At 45.2% G+C, this 19,370-nt stretch overlaps 1 protein-coding gene across 1 annotated transcript in view; it reads left to right on the top strand.

The window, feature by feature from the left end:
- Window positions 1–359: 359 nt before the first annotated feature.
- Window positions 360–19,370, top strand: part of si:dkey-92f12.2 (SUN domain-containing protein 2) — a 34,026-nt gene continuing 15,015 nt past the window's right edge. The window contains exons 1-4 of the mRNA XM_017683503.2: window positions 360–615; window positions 13,794–13,914; window positions 15,840–15,967; window positions 18,254–18,409. Of these exons, the coding sequence (XP_017538992.2) occupies window positions 585–615; window positions 13,794–13,914; window positions 15,840–15,967; window positions 18,254–18,409 (436 nt within the window). The 5' untranslated portion in view covers window positions 360–584. The remainder of the gene's footprint in view (window positions 616–13,793; window positions 13,915–15,839; window positions 15,968–18,253; window positions 18,410–19,370) is intronic.

Raw genomic sequence — 19,370 nt, 5'->3', positions numbered from 1 at the left:
CAATCGGAAGACACGTGAACTTCACTAGTGGGTTTGGATAGTAAATGACTGGGCACATTTGTGTTGTAGATATTGAGACCCCTGGTTCCTATCACCACCACTGTAAAGAATCCTGAGTTGGAAAGTTTCTCTGCAGTGAGTCACTTCACATTAAACCATTCTGAACTACTTTCCTTGCAACCCAGTGACTGAATTATACAGAATTTTCGAAAAGTCGGTGGAGTTCCCCTTTAAAATAAAGCACTAAGTCCTGTATCCGCTGTGGCTGTAGTTGCAGTTCGCTCAGTCCGCCGCTAGAGGGGGCGCGGCGTCGGCGGCCGCGCTCTGGTGTGCAGCTTATTTTGAAAACAAACGCGAGGCGACGGAGAGGAGGAGCAGCAGGAGGAGGAGGAGCAGGAGGAGCTCGGAGAGGAGAACGAGCCGCTTCCTGTCAACTGTCACTTTGTTTGGGCGGCTGTTCCGTTGCTTTTCCGCAGCTCTGAGCTTGGCTGTGCGGCGCTGGGAGTGTTTTTCCGCGGGTTGTGTCCGGAGTAGCGGATTCTGAGGAGTTTCCCCGCCGCGGTGTCTGACAGGCAGCAGTCCGGATGCCTCACACAGAAGGAGGAGATCATGGAGGTGAGATAGGACGGAAAACACGCTCAGCCCGTCTGTCTGAAGCCTCAGCAGCGCGTTTGACTCGCCTCGGCTTCCTATTCGCCAGCGTCTTATTCGAATATTCGTTCGGGCGCCTGAGGCGTCACACTAACTGCTGCACTATTTAAGGTGGAACGGAAAATTCCAACAAGCGGCGAGATAGAAGCCTCGCTGCTTTTCGGTGTGTGTATGAGTCTTTCAGAAGCCTTTAATGGTAGAGGAGTGTGTGTGTGTGTGTGTGTGTGTGTGTGTGTGTGTGTGTGTGTGTGTGTGTGTGTGTGAGAGCCTTGGCATGCACAGTAGCACCAGTTATGGGCTTGGTTTGTCTGGGCTAAACAGTTGGAACTTATCAGTAGTGTGTGTGTGTGTGTGTGTGTGTGTGTGTGTGTGTTATTCCGCTCAAGTCTAACTTTCAGCTGTTTACTTAAACGTGAATCAGTTTAAAGTTCTCTCAATGTCTCTCGCTCTTTCTTCTGTCTGTCTCTCTCTCTCTCTCTCTCTCTCTCTCGCTCTTTCTTCTGTCTTTCTCTCTCTCTCTCTCGCTCTCTCTCTCTCGCTCTTTCTTCTGTCTGTCTCTCTCTCTCTCTCTCTCTCTCTCTCTCTCTCTCTCTCTCTCTCTCTCTCTCTCTCGCTCTTTCTTCTGTCTCTCTCTCTCTCTCTCTCTCTCTCTCTCTCTCTCGCTCTTTCTTCTGTCTCTCTCTCTCTCTCTCTCTCTCTCTCTCTCTCTCTCTCTCTCTCTCGCTCTTTCTTCTGTCTGTCTCTCTCTCTCTCTCTCTCTCTCTCTCTCTCTCTCTCTCTCTCTCTCTCTCTACATACATGTATGCACTTTGTAGTTCTACAGTTACAGACTGTAGTCCATCTGTTTCTCTGATGCTTTGTTACCCCCTTTTACCCTGTTCTTCAGTGGTCAGGACTCCCATGGACCCTCACAGAGCAGGTACTATTTGGGTGGTGGATCATGGGTGGGTGGTGGTGTGTTAGTGTGTGTTGTGCTGGTCTGAGTGGATCAGACACAGCAGTGCTGCTGGAGTGTTTAAACACTGTGTCCACTCACTGTCCACTCTATTAGGCACTCCTACCTTGTCAGTCCACCTTGTAGATGTAAAGTCAGAGACGATCACGGGGAGTGAAGGGGGGAGCGAAGGAGAGAATGAAGGAGGGACTGAAGGAGGGAGCGAAGGAGAGAATGAAGGAGGGAGTCAAGGAGGGAGCGAAAAGAATGAAGGAGGGAGTGAAGGAGGGAGCGAAAAGAGAATGAAGGAGGGAGTGAAGGAGAGAATGAAGGAGGGAGCGAAGGAGGGAGCGAAAACAATGAAAAGAGAGGGAGTGAAAAGAATAAGGAGAGAATGAAGGAGGGAGTCAAGGAGGGAGCGAAAACAGTGAAGGAGGGAGTGAAGGAGAGAATGGAGGAGGGAGTGAAGGAGGGAGCGAAAAGAGAGTGAAGGAGGGAGTGAAGGAGAGAATGAAGGAGGGAGCGAAGGAGGGAGTGAAAACAATGAAAAGAGGGAGTGAAAAGAATGAAGGAGAGAATGAAGGAGGGAGTCAAGGAGGGAGCGAAAACAATGAAGGAGGGAGTGAAGGAGAGAATGGAGGAGGGAGTCAAGGAGGGGTGAAGGAGGGCATGAAGGAGGGGTGAAGGAGGGCGTGAAGGAGGGCATGAAGGAGGGAGTCAAGGAGGGAGCGAAAACAATGAAGGAGGGAGCGAAGGAGGGGTGAAGGAGGGCATGAAGGAGGGCGTGAAGGAGGGCATGAAGGAGGGAGTCAAGGAGGGAGCGAAAACAATGAAGGAGGGAGTGAAGGAGAGAATGGAGGAGGGAGTCAAGGAGGGAGCGAAAAGAGAATGAAGGAGGGAGCGAAGGATGGAGTGAAGGAGAGAATGTATGAGGGAGTCAAGGAGGGGATGAAAGAGGGAGTGAAGGGGGGAGTGAAGGAGGGCATGAATGAGGCAGTCAAGGAGGGAGCGAAAAGAATGAAGAGGGAGTGAAGGAGAGAATGAAGGAGGGAGTGAAAACAATGAAGGAGGGAGTGAAGGAGAGAATGAAGAGGGAGTGAAGGAGAGAATGAAGGAGGGAGCGAAAACAATGAAGGAGGGAGTGAAGGAGAGAATGAAGGAGGGAGTGAAGGAGAGAATGAAGGAGAGAGTCAAAGAGGAAGCGAAAACAATGAAGGAGGGAGTGAAAGAGAGAATGGAGGAGGGAGCGAAAAAGAGAATGAAGGAGGGAGTGAAGGAGAGAATGTATGAGGGAGTCAAGGAGGGGATGAAGGAGGGAGTGAAGGAGGGAATGAAGGAGAGGTGAAGGGGGGAGTGAAAGAGGGCATGAATGAGGGAGTGAAGGAGAGAGTGAAGGAAAGAATGAAGGAGGGAGTGAAGGAGGGAGCAAAAAAAATGAAGGAGGGAGTCAAGGAGGGAGTGAAGGAGAGAATGAAGGAGGGAGTGAAGGAGAGAATGAAGGAGGGGGCGAAAAGAGAATGAGGGAGGGAGCGAAGGAGGGAATGAAGGAGGGAGTCAAGGAGGGAGTGAAGGAGAGAATGAAAGAGGGCTGAAGGAGGGGGTGAAGGAGAGAATGAAGGAGGGGGTGAAGGAGAGAATGAAGGAAGGGGTGAAGGAGGGGGTGAAGGAGAGAATGAAGGAAGGGGTGAAGGAGAGAATGAAGGAAGGGGTGAAGGAGGGAGTGAAGGAGAGAATGAAGGAGTGGTAAAGGAGGGAGTGAAGGAGAGAATGAAGGAGGGAGTGAAGGAGAGAATGAAAGAGGGAGTGAAGGAGAGAATGAAGGAGGGAGTGCAGGAGAGAATGAAAGAGGGAGTAAAGGAGAAGATGAAGGAGGGAGTGAAGGAGAGAATGAAGGAGGGAGCGAAAACAATGAAGGAGGGAGTGAAGGAGAGAATGAAGGAGGGACCGAAGGAGGGAGTGAAGGAGAGAAGAAGGAGGGAGCGAAAAGAGAATGAAGGGGGGAGTGAAGGAGAGAATGAAGGAGAGAATGAAAGAGGAAGTAAAGGAGAAGATGAAGGAGGGAGTGAAGGAGAGAATGAAGGAGGGAGCGAAAACAATGAAGGAGGGAGTGAAGGAGAGAATGAAGGAGGGACCGAAGGAGGGAGTGAAGGAGAGAAGAAGGAGGGAGCGAAGTAGGGAGCGAAAAGAGAATGAAGGAGGGAGCGAAGGAGTGAGTGAAGGAGAGAATGAATGAGGGAGTCAAGGAGGGAGTGAAGGAGAGAATGAAGGAGGGGGTGAAGGAGAGAATGAAGGAGGGAGTGAAGGAGAGAATGAAGGAGGGAGTAAAGGAGAGAATGAAGGAGGGGTGAAGGAGGGAGTGAAGGAGAGAATGAAGGAGGGAGCGAAGTAGGGAGCGAAGGAGAGAATGAAGGAGGGAGTGAAGGAGAGAATGAAGGAGGGGGTGAAGGAGAGAATGAAGGAGAGAATGAAGGAGGGAGTGAAGGAGAGAATGAAGGAGGGAGCGAAGTAGGGAGCGAAGGAGAGAATGAAGGAGGGAGTGAAGGAGAGAATGAAGGAGGGAGTGAAGGACGGAGTGAAGGAGAAAATGAAGGAGGGAGTGAAGGAGAGAATGAAGGAGAGAATGAAGGAGAGAATGAAAGGGAGTAAAGGAGGGGGTGAAGGAGAGAATGAAGGAGGGAGTGAAGGAGAGAATGAAGGAGGGAGTGAAGGAGAGAATGAAGGAGGGGTGAAGGAGGGAGTGAAGGAGAGAATGAAGGAGGGAGCGAAGTAGGGAGCGAAGGAGAGAATGAAGGAGGGAGTGAAGGAGAGAATGAAGGAGGGGGTGAAGGAGAGAATGAAGGAGAGAATGAAGGAGGGAGTGAAGGAGAGAATGAAGGAGGGAGCGAAGTAGGGAGCGAAGGAGAGAATGAAGGAGGGAGTGAAGGAGAGAATGAAGGAGGGAGTGAAGGACGGAGTGAAGGAGAAAATGAAGGAGGGAGTGAAGGAGAGAATGAAGGAGAGAATGAAAGGGAGTAAAGGAGAAGATGAAGGAGGGAGTGAAGGAGAGAATGAAGGAAGGAGTCAAGGAGGGGGCGAAGGAGGGAGCAAAAACAATGAAGGAGAGAATGAAGGAGGGACCGAAGGAGGGAGAGAAGGAGAGAATGAAGAAGGGAGCGAAGTAGGGAGTGAAGGAGAGAATGAATGAGGGAGTCAAGGAGGGAGTGAAAGGAGAGAATGAAGGAGGGGATGAAGGAGGGAGTGAAGGAGAGAATGAAGGAGAGGATGAAGGAGGGAGTGAAGGAGAGAATGAAAGAGGGAGTGAAGGAGAGAATGAAGGAGGGAGCGAAGTAGGGGGTGAAGGAGAGAATGAATGAGGGAGTCAAGGAGGGAGTGAAGGAGAGAATGAAGGAGGAGTGAAGGAGAGAATGAAGGAGGGAGTGAAGGAGAGAATGAAGGAGGGGTGAAGGAGGGAGTGAAGGAGAGAATGAAGGAGGGAGCGAAGTAGGGAGCGAAGGAGAGAATGAAGGAGGGAGTGAAGGAGAGAATGAAGGAGGGGGTGAAGGAGAGAATGAAGGAGAGAATGAAGGAGGGAGTGAAGGAGAGAATGAAGGAGGGAGCGAAGTAGGGAGCGAAGGAGAGAATGAAGGAGGGAGTGAAGGAGAGAATGAAGGAGGGAGTGAAGGATGGAGTGAAGGAGAAAATGAAGGAGGGAGTGAAGGAGAGAATGAAGGAGAGAATGAAGGAGAGAATGAAAGGGAGTAAAGGAGAAGATGAAGGAGGGAGTGAAGGAGAGAATGAAGGAAGGAGTCAAGGAGGGGGCGAAGGAGGGAGCAAAAACAATGAAGGAGAGAATGAAGGAGGGACCGAAGGAGGGAGAGAAGGAGAGAATGAAGAAGGGAGCGAAGTAGGGAGTGAAGGAGAGAATGAATGAGGGAGTCAAGGAGGGAGTGAAAGGAGAGAATGAAGGAGGGGATGAAGGAGGGAGTGAAGGAGAGAATGAAGGAGAGGATGAAGGAGGGAGTGAAGGAGAGAATGAAAGAGGGAGTGAAGGAGAGAATGAAGGAGGGAGCGAAGTAGGGGGTGAAGGAGAGAATGAATGAGGGAGTCAAGGAGGGAGTGAAGGAGAGAATGAAGGAGGGGTGAAGGAGAGAATGAAGGAGGGAGTGAAGGAGAGAATGAAGGAGGGAGTGAAGGAGAGAATGAAAGAGGGAGTGAAGGAGGGAGCGAAGGAGGGAGCGAAAAGAGAATGAAGGAGAGAATGAATGAGGGAGTCAAGGAGGGAGTGAAGGAGAGAATGAAAGAGGGAGTGAAGGAGAGAATGAAGGAGGGGGTGGAGGAGGGAGTAAAGGAGAGAATGAAGGAGGGGTGAAGGAGAGAATGAAGGAGAGAATGAAGGAGGGGTGAAGGAGATAATGAAGAGGGGGTGAAGGAGAGAATGAAAGAGAATGAAAGATGGGGTGAAGGAGGGAGTGAAGGAGAGAATGAAAGAGGGGTGAAGGAGAGAATGAAAGGGGTGAAGGAGAGAATGAAGAGAGGGTGAAGGAGGGAGTGAAGGATAGAATGAAGGAGTGGTGAAGGAGTGGTGAAGGAGAGAATGAAGGAGGGAGTGAAGGAGGGAGTGAAGGAGGGAGTGAAGGAGAGAATGAAGGAGGGAGTGAAGGAGGGAGTGAAGGAGAGAATGAAGGAGAGAATGAAGGAGAGAATGAAGGAGGGAGTGAAGGAGAGAATGAAGGAGAGAATGAAGGAGGGAGTGAAGGAGAGAATGAAGGAGAGAATGAAGGAGAGAATGAAGGAGAGAATGAAGGAGGGAGTGAAGGAGAGAATGAAGGAGGGAGTGAAGGAGGGAGTGAAGGAGGGAGTGAAGGATCCAGACTAAGCGTAATAAGGCAGAAAGGCCTGATTCTGATTATGTGTGTATTTTCTGCAGAGCTCAGTGATCAGATTAGCTGTGTAGCTCATATTAAGTTAATCTAATCGACCTGAGCGTCTCGCTGGTGATCCGTTCTGAGAATTGAGCCCCTCTAAACTCATTTAACCTTTTCAGCTCCTCGAGACCACCGGTGGCTCCAAAACACCCTTCGTCATGCTCTTCATAACGTTCATATTCCATAAGCTCCATTCAGAAGCTGGGCGTCGTGTGAGGCTGTAGCTCTTCTCTCCAGTCTAATAGACGGTGATGTCATTTTAAACCCTTATAATAAAAGAAGCTGAAAAGCTGTATAAAGCTGAGCCCCTAGGCCTGCAGACTGCTTCTACAGACATTAGTGAAAGAGTGGGTCGCTCTCAGGAGCTCAGTGAATTCCAGCGTGGTACCGTGATCGGACGTCACCTGTGCAGTCCAGTCGTGAAATTTCCTCACTACTAAATATTCCACAGTCAACTGTCAGTGGGATTATAACAAAGTGGAAGCAACTCAGCCACAAAGTGGTCGGCCACATAAAATGACAGAGCGGGGTCAGCGGATGCTGAGGGGCATAGTGCGCAGAGGTCACCAACTTTCTGCAGTCAGTCACTACAGACCTCCAAACTTCATGTGGCCTTCAGATCAGCTCAAGAACAGCATAGAGAGCTTCATGGAATGGGTGTCCAAGGCCGAGCAGCTGCATCCAAGCCTTACATCATCAAGTGCAGTGCAAAGCGTTGAATGCAGTGGTGTAAAGTGAGCAGTGGAGACGTGTTCTCTGGAGTGACGAATCACACTTCTCCATCTATGAATCCGATGGATGAGTCTGGGTTTGGTGGTCATCAGGAGACGGTACTTGTCTGACTGCATTGTGCCAAGTGTAAAGTTTGGTGGAGGGGGGATCATGGTGTGGGGCTGTTTATCAGGAGTTGGGGTAGTCCTCTTAGTTCCAGTGAAAGGAACTCTTAATGCTTCAGCACCAAGAGATGTTAGACGATTTCATGCTCCCTACTTTGTGGGAACAGTTTGGGGACGGCCCCTTCCTGTTCCAACATGACTGTTGTCCATTAAGACATGGATGAGCGAGTTTGGTGTGGAAGAACTTGACTGGCCTGCACAGAGTCCTGACCTTAATCTGGTAGAACACCTTTGGGATGAAATAGAGTGGAGACGGGAGCCAGGCCTTCTTGTCCAACATCAGTGTCTTACCTCACACAGGTACTTCTGGAAGAACGGTCAAAAATTCCCACTCCTAACACACTCCTAACCTTGTGGAAAGCCTTCCCAGAAGAGCTGAAGCTGTTATAGCTGCAAAGGGTGGGCCGGCATCATATTAAACCCTATGGATTAACAATGGGATGTCACCCAAGTTCATATGCTTGTGAAGGCAGAAGAGCGAATACTTTTGGAAATATAGTGTACATTCATATTCATTTTTTTTTATTTACTTAAATTTAGTTTGTGGGATATTTTGGTTGATACATTAAATTACATGTAAAATGAACAGAGCAACAGCTTTAGGCGAACCTGATATAAACATATAATATGAAGCCACGGGCCAATTAAAGCTTGTCTGCGGGCCACATGTGGTCCAGGGGCTGGACATTGGACACCCCTGTGCTAATCAGTGCTGCCACAAACGACGTTTTCCTCAGGTAGCAGGTAGATGTCAGTATATGGCTTTAATAATCAGAGTATTCTGCAGCTAAAAGGACAACAGATTTTAAGAAGCTCTTCCTACTAAATATTTTAATAAACTTAAACACTTAAAGGGATTTCGCTGTTTCTGGTGGTCCATCATCCAGAATAGTGCCTTGAACATCGATTCACCACATAGTATTGGGTGCTCGCTATGTAGTATTGAGTGCTCACCGCATAGTATCTGGTGCTCACCTGATAGTGTTGGATGTTCACCTGATAGTATCGGGTGTTCGCTATGTAGTATTTGGTGCTCACCTGATAGTATCGGGTACTCACCTGATAGTATTGCGTGCTCGCTATGTACTATTTGGGGCTTCACTGATGGTATTGGGTGCTCACCTGATAGCATCTGGTGCTCTGCTTATAGTATCAAGTGCTCACCACATTGTACTGTATCTGGTACTCACCTGATAGTTTTGGATGCTCACCTGGGAGTTTTGGGTGCTCACCACATGGTGTCTGGTGCTCACCTGATAGTTTTGCATGCTCACATGGTAGTTTTGGGTGCTCACCACATAATGTCTGGTGCTCACCTAAAAGTATCGGGTGCTCACCACATAGTATTCCGGTTCTTTTTCACTTTGTTGTAGATTAATGAGTTACTGGATGTGTGATTGGAATAAATTCATATTTTTTTGAGTCACAGACCTTCGCAATGCTGATATCACGACTAACATATTGATGGGAACGCTGAGCTCCGCTCTGCAGGGTTGGGATTGATTACTGCTGGGTTTAGATCAGTGTAGCCTCACTGTGATTTGCCCTTAACTGCTCAGTGGCCACAAACACATGTCACTCCTACTGCAGTGGAATGCAGCACATAGATCCAGTGTTCCTGCTGCTTTAGTCCGTGGATCACAGCTCAGGATTAAGACAGAAAGAGAGAGAAAAGGCTTTTTGTATCAGAATTTGAATAATATCTTTGTTTTGCAACGGTGGTTCTCTGAACCAGGCAGGGGCTGCACTGTCAGTCACGTTTTGTACAGTATAATACAGACAAAGCAACGTTCTTTGAAATGTTTCATCTGTTGTTATGAACATGTAGCAACCTCTGTACTCTATATTAGTCTGTCCCTTATATTCAGTCAGTGAGGTATCTAGAACGTCCAGAAGGCCTAGAGTGACGTTTTTTCCTCGAATTCTCTGTCACCTCTAATCTAATTATGCTGATTGTTGATCTAACGTGTTGGGCCTTTTCCTCAGCTCCTGATGTCCTAACCAGTTGGAGAGCTTGTTTATCTGTATTTACCCAGGTACCAGGGAGAAAAAGTCCTGATAGGCCAATTTTCCAATGTTTGAAGAATTTAAGTCAACACTGTCAACACCCGATACTATGTGCTGAGCACCCGATACTATCAGAAGAGCACCCAATACAATGTTGTGAGCACCCGATACTTTTGTTAGTATCGGACAGTATCGGGTGCTCTTCTGATAGCATCAGGTGCTCACCTGAAATAAGCTCTTCTGATGGTATCAAGACCTCGCCTGATATTATCGGGAGCTCTTCTGGTAGTATTGGGTGCTCACCACGTAGTATTTGGTGCTCACCTGATAGTATTGGGTGCTCACCACATTGTATTGAGTGCTTATCTGATTGGGTGCTCACCACTTAGTATCTGGTGCTCACTACATAGTATATGGTGGTCCCCAGATTTTTACCTAAAAAAATACACCACATGTCCCTCAGGGTCTCCGTAGCAATGAGCCTTTTCTGTCTGTAATGTTTTTGGCTTCTTTGTGCCGCCCGGTGCTGTAGAGTTTATATTCAAAAACCATTACCTTTTAATCTATTAGACACAATTTGGACTTTGAGGACCATCTGTCGCTTTTCAGCACATTAAAGCTGATAGTTTAGCTAGAAATGCTAATGTGGCCAGAAGTTGATTTGACACAGGGGTGGACGAAGAACACAAACCATGTACTTGAGTTAAAGTCGAGACCCCCAAGGTAAAATATTCCTCCAGTAAAAGTAGAAGTTCCTCCCTTTAGACCTCCACTTGAGTAAAAGTACTAAAGTATTTCCCTTCAAATGTACTTAAGTATAAAGTAAAAGTACTAAAAGAGTAATTCTGGCTCTGATGTCCTGTTATCATTTTTATAACCAGACTGGCTTCATGAACTCATTTCAGGTGAAAGTCCTCCAGCGTCTCTCTTGGTAAACCAGTCTTTTAATAGAACGTCATTAATTAGTGACGCTGACGTCTATTAAAATGATCAGAAGCACAAAACACTGAAGGTAAACAGTTTCCATCAGGGAGAACCGAGTGGCTCTGAAATCACTTTTTACACACAAGCAAAGTTTCAGTTTCAGATTTATTTACAACTTAGTTCCAAGTTTCAGTTGAATAAAAACTGGCTTTAAACTCAGGATCACAGATGAGCTCCTTTACTATGTTGATCTGTAGGCGTCTGTTCATAAACATAAACCAGCCCAAACTCATTTACTATAAAATGAAATGGTGTTTGTAGAAATTCAGAAAAAAGCCGCGTCAGTCTCGACTGCATATGTGGACATATTTCTATATTGTGCTCTATTTACACAAAGTTAGGTTAGTTCATCATTTATGTTGAACAGACTCTCCCAAAGTTTTACGCTGCTGCGCTGACGTTGAACCGCGTGCTGCACTGGGTCGGTATGACCAACAGGTCAAAACCAGCTCTAAACAAAGTGACCGCTGGGCCCTGATTGGTGCTCTGGCTTTGCGCTTCTTTCGTTTTGACATGTAACGTTTTTATACACAGAAACCAAAAGGAACGACAGATTTCTCAGAATGTAGGAGGAAAAAGTCGGATATTAGACTCTGAAATGTAGTGGAGTGAAAGGAAAAAGTCGCCCAGTAACGGAGAAACTTCAGTACAGATACACCAAAAATACTAAAGTGCAGAAACTAATTACATTTACTCAGTTACTCAGTTACTGTCCACCACTGGAATGACAGCGATTATGCTAATTGCAAGACTTCGTGAAATACTAGCTATGAAAATAAGCCTGTTAGCATTAACAGTCCTGCTCTTTTAATTCTGAAAACAAGGTTTTCTGTTGTTGGGAATGAGGCGAGTGGGAAGCTTGTGCTAAACTTTTCCTCCTCCTCATTCTTCCCATGGCTAATCCGATGCTAGCAAACAGCGGCGTGCAGGTCTGGATTAGCTGAGATTACAGCATTAGAGATTAAAGCGGTGCAGATTAAGGGAGGCATATGTCAGAGGCCTAAAGGGGAGGTCTGGGGAAGCTGAGTTATTTCATTGATTCCTAGTTTAGTTTTAGGTTGCAGTGTTTAGAGGAACTGTTACCCCAGACCTCCTCCTCCTAACAGCTGGGAGCTCTTGGCGAACAGACCCAGACAGGCGTTCGGGGTCCGATTCAGCCGGGCAGTTAAAATCGTTTTGCTGGAATCTCGAGAGTTTCCAGTTGCTACAGCCGATGATGTCATCACATGCTTGAAGCTGATTGGCTGACCCTACTCTGCTCTCTTGCTCTCATACCCCCCTCACTTCTCTATCAGTTCATATTTCAGTTCATTCATTTTTCTCCTATTTCCTTTCTTTTGTCTCTTCTTCCTTTTTTCTTTGCTTCCTTTTGTTTTCCCTTAATTGCTTCCTTTCTTTCTTTCTTTCTTTATCCTTTCTTTCTTTCTTTGCCTCATTCTTTCTTTCTTTCTTTCTTTCTTTCTTTCTTTCTTTTCCTCTTTGTTTCTTTCTTTCTCTATCCTTTCTTTCTTTGCCTTTCTTTCTTTTCCTCTGTTTCTTTCTTTCTTTCTCTATCCTTTCTTTCTTTGCCTCTTTCTTTCTTTCTTTCTTTCTTTTCCTCTTTGTTTCTTTGTTTCTTTCTTTCTTTTTTTTTTTCTTTCTTTCTTTCTTTCTTCTTCTGTGTATGTCTTTGTGTGTCTGTGTGTAGTTTACCTCCTCTCCTGTAACTGTGAGCACATGATGAGGGCGGTGAGGCTCAGTATGGCTTCATGCTAATGAATTAATGCAATAAACGGAAGAGACTGCTCTGTGTGTGTGTGTGTGTGTGTGTGTGTGTGTGTGTGTGTGTGTGTGTGTGTGTGTGTGTGCGTGCATGTGTGCGTGAGCTTCTGCTGTGGTTTGGGTTGGTTCTCTCTTTTGAAAATAAACAGTGGTTAAAGTCTTTGTGCCCACTTTCCAGACTTCAGCTTCACTGCAGCGGCTGACGGAAGCCTGCAGTGAATTCATTCAGTAAATATGAAAATGCGTGTATATGATTTTATATTTTATGAATATAAAAAATGTATTCTGTGTGTAGAAGAATAGCAGATTTTTTAGAAGATTTCCTCAAATAATCTACAGTTTATTAACTACAGGCCACAGTCTACAGTATTTACTCATATAGCTGCAATTCCTATATCTACAATACTAACTCGTATAGTATTAGCAAATACAATACAATATTAACCCTATAATATTACAATATTAATACAGTACTGTGCAAAATTGGCTGTATTGTAAAAATGCACAAACTGCTACAGGCTTTATTATAGTAATCTTGCATTCATACTGGCAGCAGCGCGGCACAACAAGGCAGCCAAAGTTAATTTTTTTTTTGTTTTTTTTGAAAATGAAAGTTGGCAATTTCTAGCTGCGTGAACGTTGGCGATGCATAGTTGCCAGAGTCATCAACACGTCAAATCTGAGCGGAGTTTAACTTTACGCACATAAGGAACGAAGCGATGTGGAGATTACCAGTAGGAATTGAGCACTGAGCCAGAGCCAGTTTATGAGGAGCCTGGCCACTTCCTATTCCCTCCGTTATATCAAAAGCAGGACTGCTAAACAGCAGAGGGCGTCTGTGAGTGAGTCCTCAATGAACGGGGCTAAATGGAGCTAAAAAGTTAAAATAGTTTCTTATCACTCGGCCAGAACTTTCCTTTAGTTTTAGAAAGTAGAAGAATGTGTTTCACTAAAAAAACAAATCTTACCGATACATTTCCTTTTTCTACAATAAACGGGTTTTGAGCTGCAGGAGGTGGGCGTTACTGCTAGAATGTGATGATTGATTGGCGACTGGAGCAGCTCATTGGCTGTTCTGGACATCATGGACATACATGAGGACATATTTAAACTCCTATAACTCGAGTTTAAAAGCTCTTAAAAACATAACCGTGTGTTAAAATGTTTTATGATATTCAGTGCTCAGGACATTGTTGCATTATTTTAAAATGTTGAAGCATTTATGAAGTATGATTTTGCTCAAACGCTCCATATCAACCCACTCATTTTGGACTCACTCAGGAGCGCCCTCTAGTGTCCGCTAGAGAAATCTGGAAGACGTTGCAGAGTGGAAATTCTCCTCTCTACAAGTTCTCTGACAGTATGTGCTTTAAGTCCACTTAAAGTTTCAAAAGACAGATCTTGTGGCAAAACCAGTCTTGCCTAGTCTTGTTGTTTTCCTGTGGGTCGCTGTGCGCTTGTTACAAACTGGTTGGCCTTGGGGTGAAAAAGGGACCCCAGTAGCCAACTTTTAGTTTATTTAATGTAAACCGTTTTTTTTTTTTCACTGTCTGCTTTTTTGGGTTTTACGATTTGCGGCTGAGTGTGTTCTGAATTTCGTTTTTGTTTCAGCCAATGATTTTGACTTTGATGCATTTGATTTTGATCTCCCTGCAGCGTTGTCAAGACGTAGCTCGAGATTAGTGACGAGTGGCTACTACCCTCACGATGACGACGCTGCCAGCAACAGCTCTACTGGATCCACAGGACAGATCTCTTACAGGGAGAGCCCAGTCAGGTAGGATTGACAGATTAACCGGTTTTATATCAAAACTACAGTTTAAAAGTTGCGCAATATTGCCTATATTATCAACACTGAGTGCGTTAACATGCATTCAGTAATACGATCATAATCTGCTTTCTAGAGTTTCTGGTTATTCTTAGATTGTGGTAAGGCCTAAAAGTTTGCTTAAGAAGTCTGAGCTGGATTTTAGCTCAGTAATCAGATTTCTCAGTGCATGTGTACCCTTACTCTGATTTCTTTCGGATTTCTCAATCTGCGCAAGCGCAGGAAAGAACTGCGTCAGTGTAGCCGCAAGACGCCTTTGGTGCGACTCTGAAACCAAATACATGCTTGAAGAATGGAGGTTTTAAATTTTCTTTATCTTCTAGATGATGTATGTTCATATTTTCAGGCAAAGTGGCACAATGTTTTAAAAAGCTTCTTCTATGAGTTTGCTGGCTGTTTACAATCTGACTCATGTAGACCCGGAGTTTCCTCATTATCTGATTACTCAAGTGCATATGAACACATTGTAAGGGTTACAAGCAAAGTCTGATTTTCTGCAGTTGTCAGATTATTAAGTGCATGTAAATGCACTCACTGTGTGGCTTTAAGTGGTCAAATTTTCAAGACCTGTCATGCCTTTCCCAGGTTTTACCCTTTCCTTTAGTGGGTTGTGTAGCTTTTTGTACATGTAAACTCTAGAAAGTTACAAAACTCAAAGTTCAGGCCAGAAGGAGACAGTTTCTCCCACAGAAGCCACTTTTCTCAGCTGCCTGAAACACCTTGTTGAAATTCCAGCCCTTTTTTTGGGGACAAGGAGATGTCATTTCAGTCTTTATACCCCGCCTACTGGCAAGTTTGGCACGATACTGTGTTTATTTCCATGTACTCATGAAATTGCACCGAAACCAACATCTGATACCATGTGCCACAAATAAAGCTATGTTCACATTACAAGCCTTATTGCTCAAATCCGATTTTTTGCTCAAACCCGATCTCTGACATGATGGTTCACACTGGTTTAGGTAAGTGATTCAAATCTGTCAATGTGAACGAACTGGCATCCTGAAATGATTGGAATGACCACAACCCCTTCTCAGATTTGTGCCACTTCAACCTGCTAATCTGAACGTGGCCTAAATGTCTTAAGCTGGCAGTGAAGGAGGCTCTGCTTACACAAAGACGTGTTACTGATGCTGTATAGGTCGGACACAAAGTCGCTTTAAAAGTTCCTCCTCTGTATTTTCCCACTAGGAATTCATTGCTGTTTTATCCTGTTTTTAAACATGCACAAACACACCTACTTCCCCAGTATAGGTGGAGAAACGTAGGCTAGCAAAACGGAGGCGAAAAAGTCGGTAAATGCCGACTTTACTCTGTTTGAACAGGATTTAAGCGGAATAAACTTTAATACTTTGATTCTTTTTTTCAATTTTCTGTGGCAAACAGGCTGCAGAGAGACTAAACTGTTGTGCTATGTACATAAAATGCCTGCTTTTAGTTTTAGTGCACAAGTTAGGTACTTAATAAACTGCTGAATGTGTCACAGCTTTACATACATTAGCTAGCTAACTGCTTAATTAGCTTTTGTAAGCATGTGATGCCGTCTGCTTGTCTCACGGCTCGTATTGTGAGCTAAACGGGTTAAATGATGGTGCAGTCTGATGAGCTATAACTTTATTCAACACATCTGTCATTATATCATTTATTTTTAGCTATTGTTTATTACATACTGTAGCTCAAAATGACAGGCTTTAACACAGGGCATCATTTTGTCAGAACATTTTAGTTTTGCTGCTTTTCACAAGCACAGGCCACAGGTAGCCTTAACATATGGAACCTAAACTCACGTCCTCTCTCTCTCTCTCTCTCTCTCTCTCTCTCTCTCTCTCTCTCTCTCTCTCTCTCTCTCTCTCTCTCTCTCTCTCTCCGTCCAGAGTCTTCAAGAAGAAGACAGGAAGCCGCAGGCCGGGCGGGTCTTCGCGCGCCTCGAGCCGCGCCAGTAGTGTTAGTGAGTTACAGAGCCCATACAGTATCCCACCTGTCAAAGCAGATGATGTCACAGGTCAGTGCAGATGGCGTCTTGGTCATCTTTTTGTTTTCACTGATAACAATCTGTAATCGATAATGAAGATAATGACCACATTAACTTCTGTCACCCTGTGCAAAAGAGAATCTGTTGAAAATACATTGACATTGATTTATTGGTATATATATTACAGTAGGCCTGTATTTCATGTTATTGTTCAACACGCTAGTCATGTGTGTATTATGTAAAAGACAGCAACTGCCCTTCATTCATTTCATTTACAGTCATTTTGCAGCGTGAAGATACGTATGTATATACATTTTTATTGGGATTCAAACTCCATCATACACTATATTGCCAAAAGTATTCGCTCATCTGCCTTCACACGCATATGAACTTGAGTGGCATCCCATTCTTAATCCATAGGGTTTAATATGATGTTGGCCCACCCTTTGCAGCTATAACAGCTTCATCTCTTCTGGGAAGGCTTTCCACAAGGGTTAGGAGTGTTTATGGGAATTTTTGACCGTTCTTCCAGAAGCACATGTGTGAGATCAGACTGATGTTGGACGAGAAGGCCTGGCTCACAGTCTCCGCTCTAATTCATCCCAAAGGTGTTCTATGGGGTTGAGGTCAGGACTCTGTGCAGGCCAGTCAAGTTCTTCCACACCAAACTGGCTCATCCGTGTCTTTATGGACCTGCTTTGTGCACTGGTGCGCAGTCATGTTGGAACAGGAAGGGGCCATCCCCAAACTGTTCCCACAGAGTTGGGAGCGTGAAATTGTCCAAAATCTCTTGACGCTGAAGCATTAAGAGTTCCTTTCACTGGAACTAAGGGGCCGAGCCCAACTCCTGAAAAACCCCACACCATGATCCCCCCTCCACCAAACTTTACACTTGGCCCATTCAGACACAGTCGGACAAGTACCGTCTCCTGATGACCACCAAACCCAGACTCGTCATCGGATTCCCAGACGGAGAAGTGTGATTCGTCACTCCAGAGAACACGTCTCCACTGCTGAGTCCAGTGGCCGCAATTTACACCACTGCATTCCATGCTTTGCATTGCGCTTGGTGATGTAAGGCTTGGATGCAGATGCTCAGCCATGGAAACCCATTCCTTGAAGCTCTCTACGCTGTTCTTGAGCTGATCTGAAGGCCACATGAAGTCTGGAGGTCTGTAGTGATTGACTCTGCAGAAAGTCGGTGACCTCTGCGCACTATGCCCCTCAGCATCCGCTGACCCACTCTGTCATTTTACGTGGCCGACCACTTCGTGTCTGAGTTGCTTTCGTTCCCAGTCGCTTCCACTTTGTTATAATCCCACTGACAGTGGACTGTGGAATATTTAGTAGTGAGGAAATTTCATGACTGGACTTGCCGCACAGGTGGCGTCCGATCACGGTACCACGCTGGAATTCACTGAGCTCCTGAGAGCGACCCATTCTTTCACTAATGTCTGTAGAAGCAGTCTGCAGGCCTAGGGGCTCGGCTTTATACACCTGTGGACATGGAAGTGGCAGAAAACACATTAAGTGATGTTGGTGTTCATTGTTTTTCCATTATTATCCTTTGGCCCTTCCTTATGCAAGGGAATAAAATATCTAATTTCCTACACATTTTCTCCTACTAAATGGCCATTTTACCTGGTAGTTAAATAAATAAAGGGTTGTCTCTGACTTTTGCACAGTACTAAGTAGCATATCGCTGTTGTTAGAAGAAAACCTCGTATCTCCATTTTTAATGTTTTTCAGTTTTTGACATAATTTGAAAATACACATCACCCTTAATATTGCATGTAAATTTCATAATGAATGCACTAAAAGAAATGACCCAAAAGTGCGTGGAAGAAAGCCTGGTTCCTTTGGCTTACATTATAAGTAAAGTATGTTTTTTTTTTTTTTCTTCTCCTGTAAAACGGTCATATGTTACGATAATATCACATTTCAGTCTTTTAGATGTTTTTTTTTTTCACTTCAACATTGTTCTGCATATTAATCTCTCACTTTATTGGTATTAGCTACAATACTAACTCAAATATATACAGCACTGACTCTTATGGCAGCAGTACTAACTCACATAGCTAAATCCATATAGCTACAATAAATAAGTCAAATAGCTGTAGTGCTTATTCATGTAGCTACAATATTAACTTATGTAAGTCATTACTAACTATTGCTAATATATAGCGCCGCTAACTTACATAGCTACAAAGCTACAGTGCTTCTCCTTTAGCTACAGTACTGTGTATACAGGTACAGTGCTAACTCATACAGTTACTACGCTAACCCCAATTAAATGGCCTAGTATTGTGTTTCCAGGGACGGGCTTGGTCCTGAGCCAGAGGAGGGGTGTTGCTATGCGGCCTATGAGCAGCACGGTGACTCCTCCTCGCGTGGAGGCACCAGACTTCTCCTCAGGATACTCCTCATCAGAGGAGGGCTACTACAGGAGCAACCTGCCCAACAGCAGCTCAAGTGAGTGTGTGTGTGTGTGAGTGTGTGTGTGTGTGTGTGTGTGTGTGTGTGTGTACAAGAGAGATCTTGCGTGTGTGTGAGTGTGCGCAGTCTAGCGTGTATGTAAGTGTGTGCATGCTTTCGTGAAGTGAGCTAATATCCTCTCAGTGTGTGTGTGTGTGCGTGCCAGGCTATTTTCTCAGTGTAACCACAGCATCCTCCTGTTTCCTGTGTGTCTCTGTCTCTGCTGGGGTGTAACAGTTTGTCCGATATCACACTGCAGGCCACTCTATAACCTACTCGATCACTCGCTCACTGGTCAGGGTTGAGAGTGATGTGAGGTTTTTGAATGGTGTTCTGTGAAGGGGACAGGATTCAGAAGCAGAACAGTCAGATTTTACAGTTCACAACTGACAATCGTGTCAGTCAGCAAAGCACTGTAATGGCACTAAGTAATAGTACTGGAATATATATTGATGTGTGGAGTGTATGTTGTGTTTTGTTGCTGTAGGGTGTAGTGTGTAGCATATATGTTGGTGTAGGGTGTAGTGTATATGTTGCAATAAGGTGTAGGGTGTAATGTAGATGTTGGTGTAAGGTGTAGGGTGTGTTGGTGTGGGGTGTAATGTGTAGTGTAGATGTTGCTGTAAGGTGTGGGGTGTAATGTGTGGTGTATATGTTTGTGTGAGGTGTAGTGTGTAATGTAGATGTTGGTGTAAGGTGCAGGGTGTGTTGGTGTGGGGTGTAATGTGTGGTGTATATGTTGCTGTAAGGTGTGGGGTGTAATGTGTGGTGTATTTGTTTGTGTGAGGTGTAGTGTGTAATGTAGATGTTGGTGTAAGGTGTAGGGTGTGTTGGTGTGGGGTGTAATGTGTGGTGTATATGTTTGTGTGAGGTGTAGGGTGTAATGTGTAGTGTAGATGTTGCTGTAAGGTGTGGGGTGTAATGTGTGGTGTATATGTTGCTGTAAGGTGTGGGGTGT

The sequence above is a fragment of the Pygocentrus nattereri genome, chromosome 25 (genome assembly GCF_015220715.1).
Source record: "Pygocentrus nattereri isolate fPygNat1 chromosome 25, fPygNat1.pri, whole genome shotgun sequence".
In the NCBI taxonomy this organism is placed as follows: domain Eukaryota; kingdom Metazoa; phylum Chordata; class Actinopteri; order Characiformes; family Serrasalmidae; genus Pygocentrus; species Pygocentrus nattereri.
The sequence above is the reverse complement of the archived record's forward strand: the minus strand, read 5'-3'. Positions and strand labels throughout refer to the sequence as shown.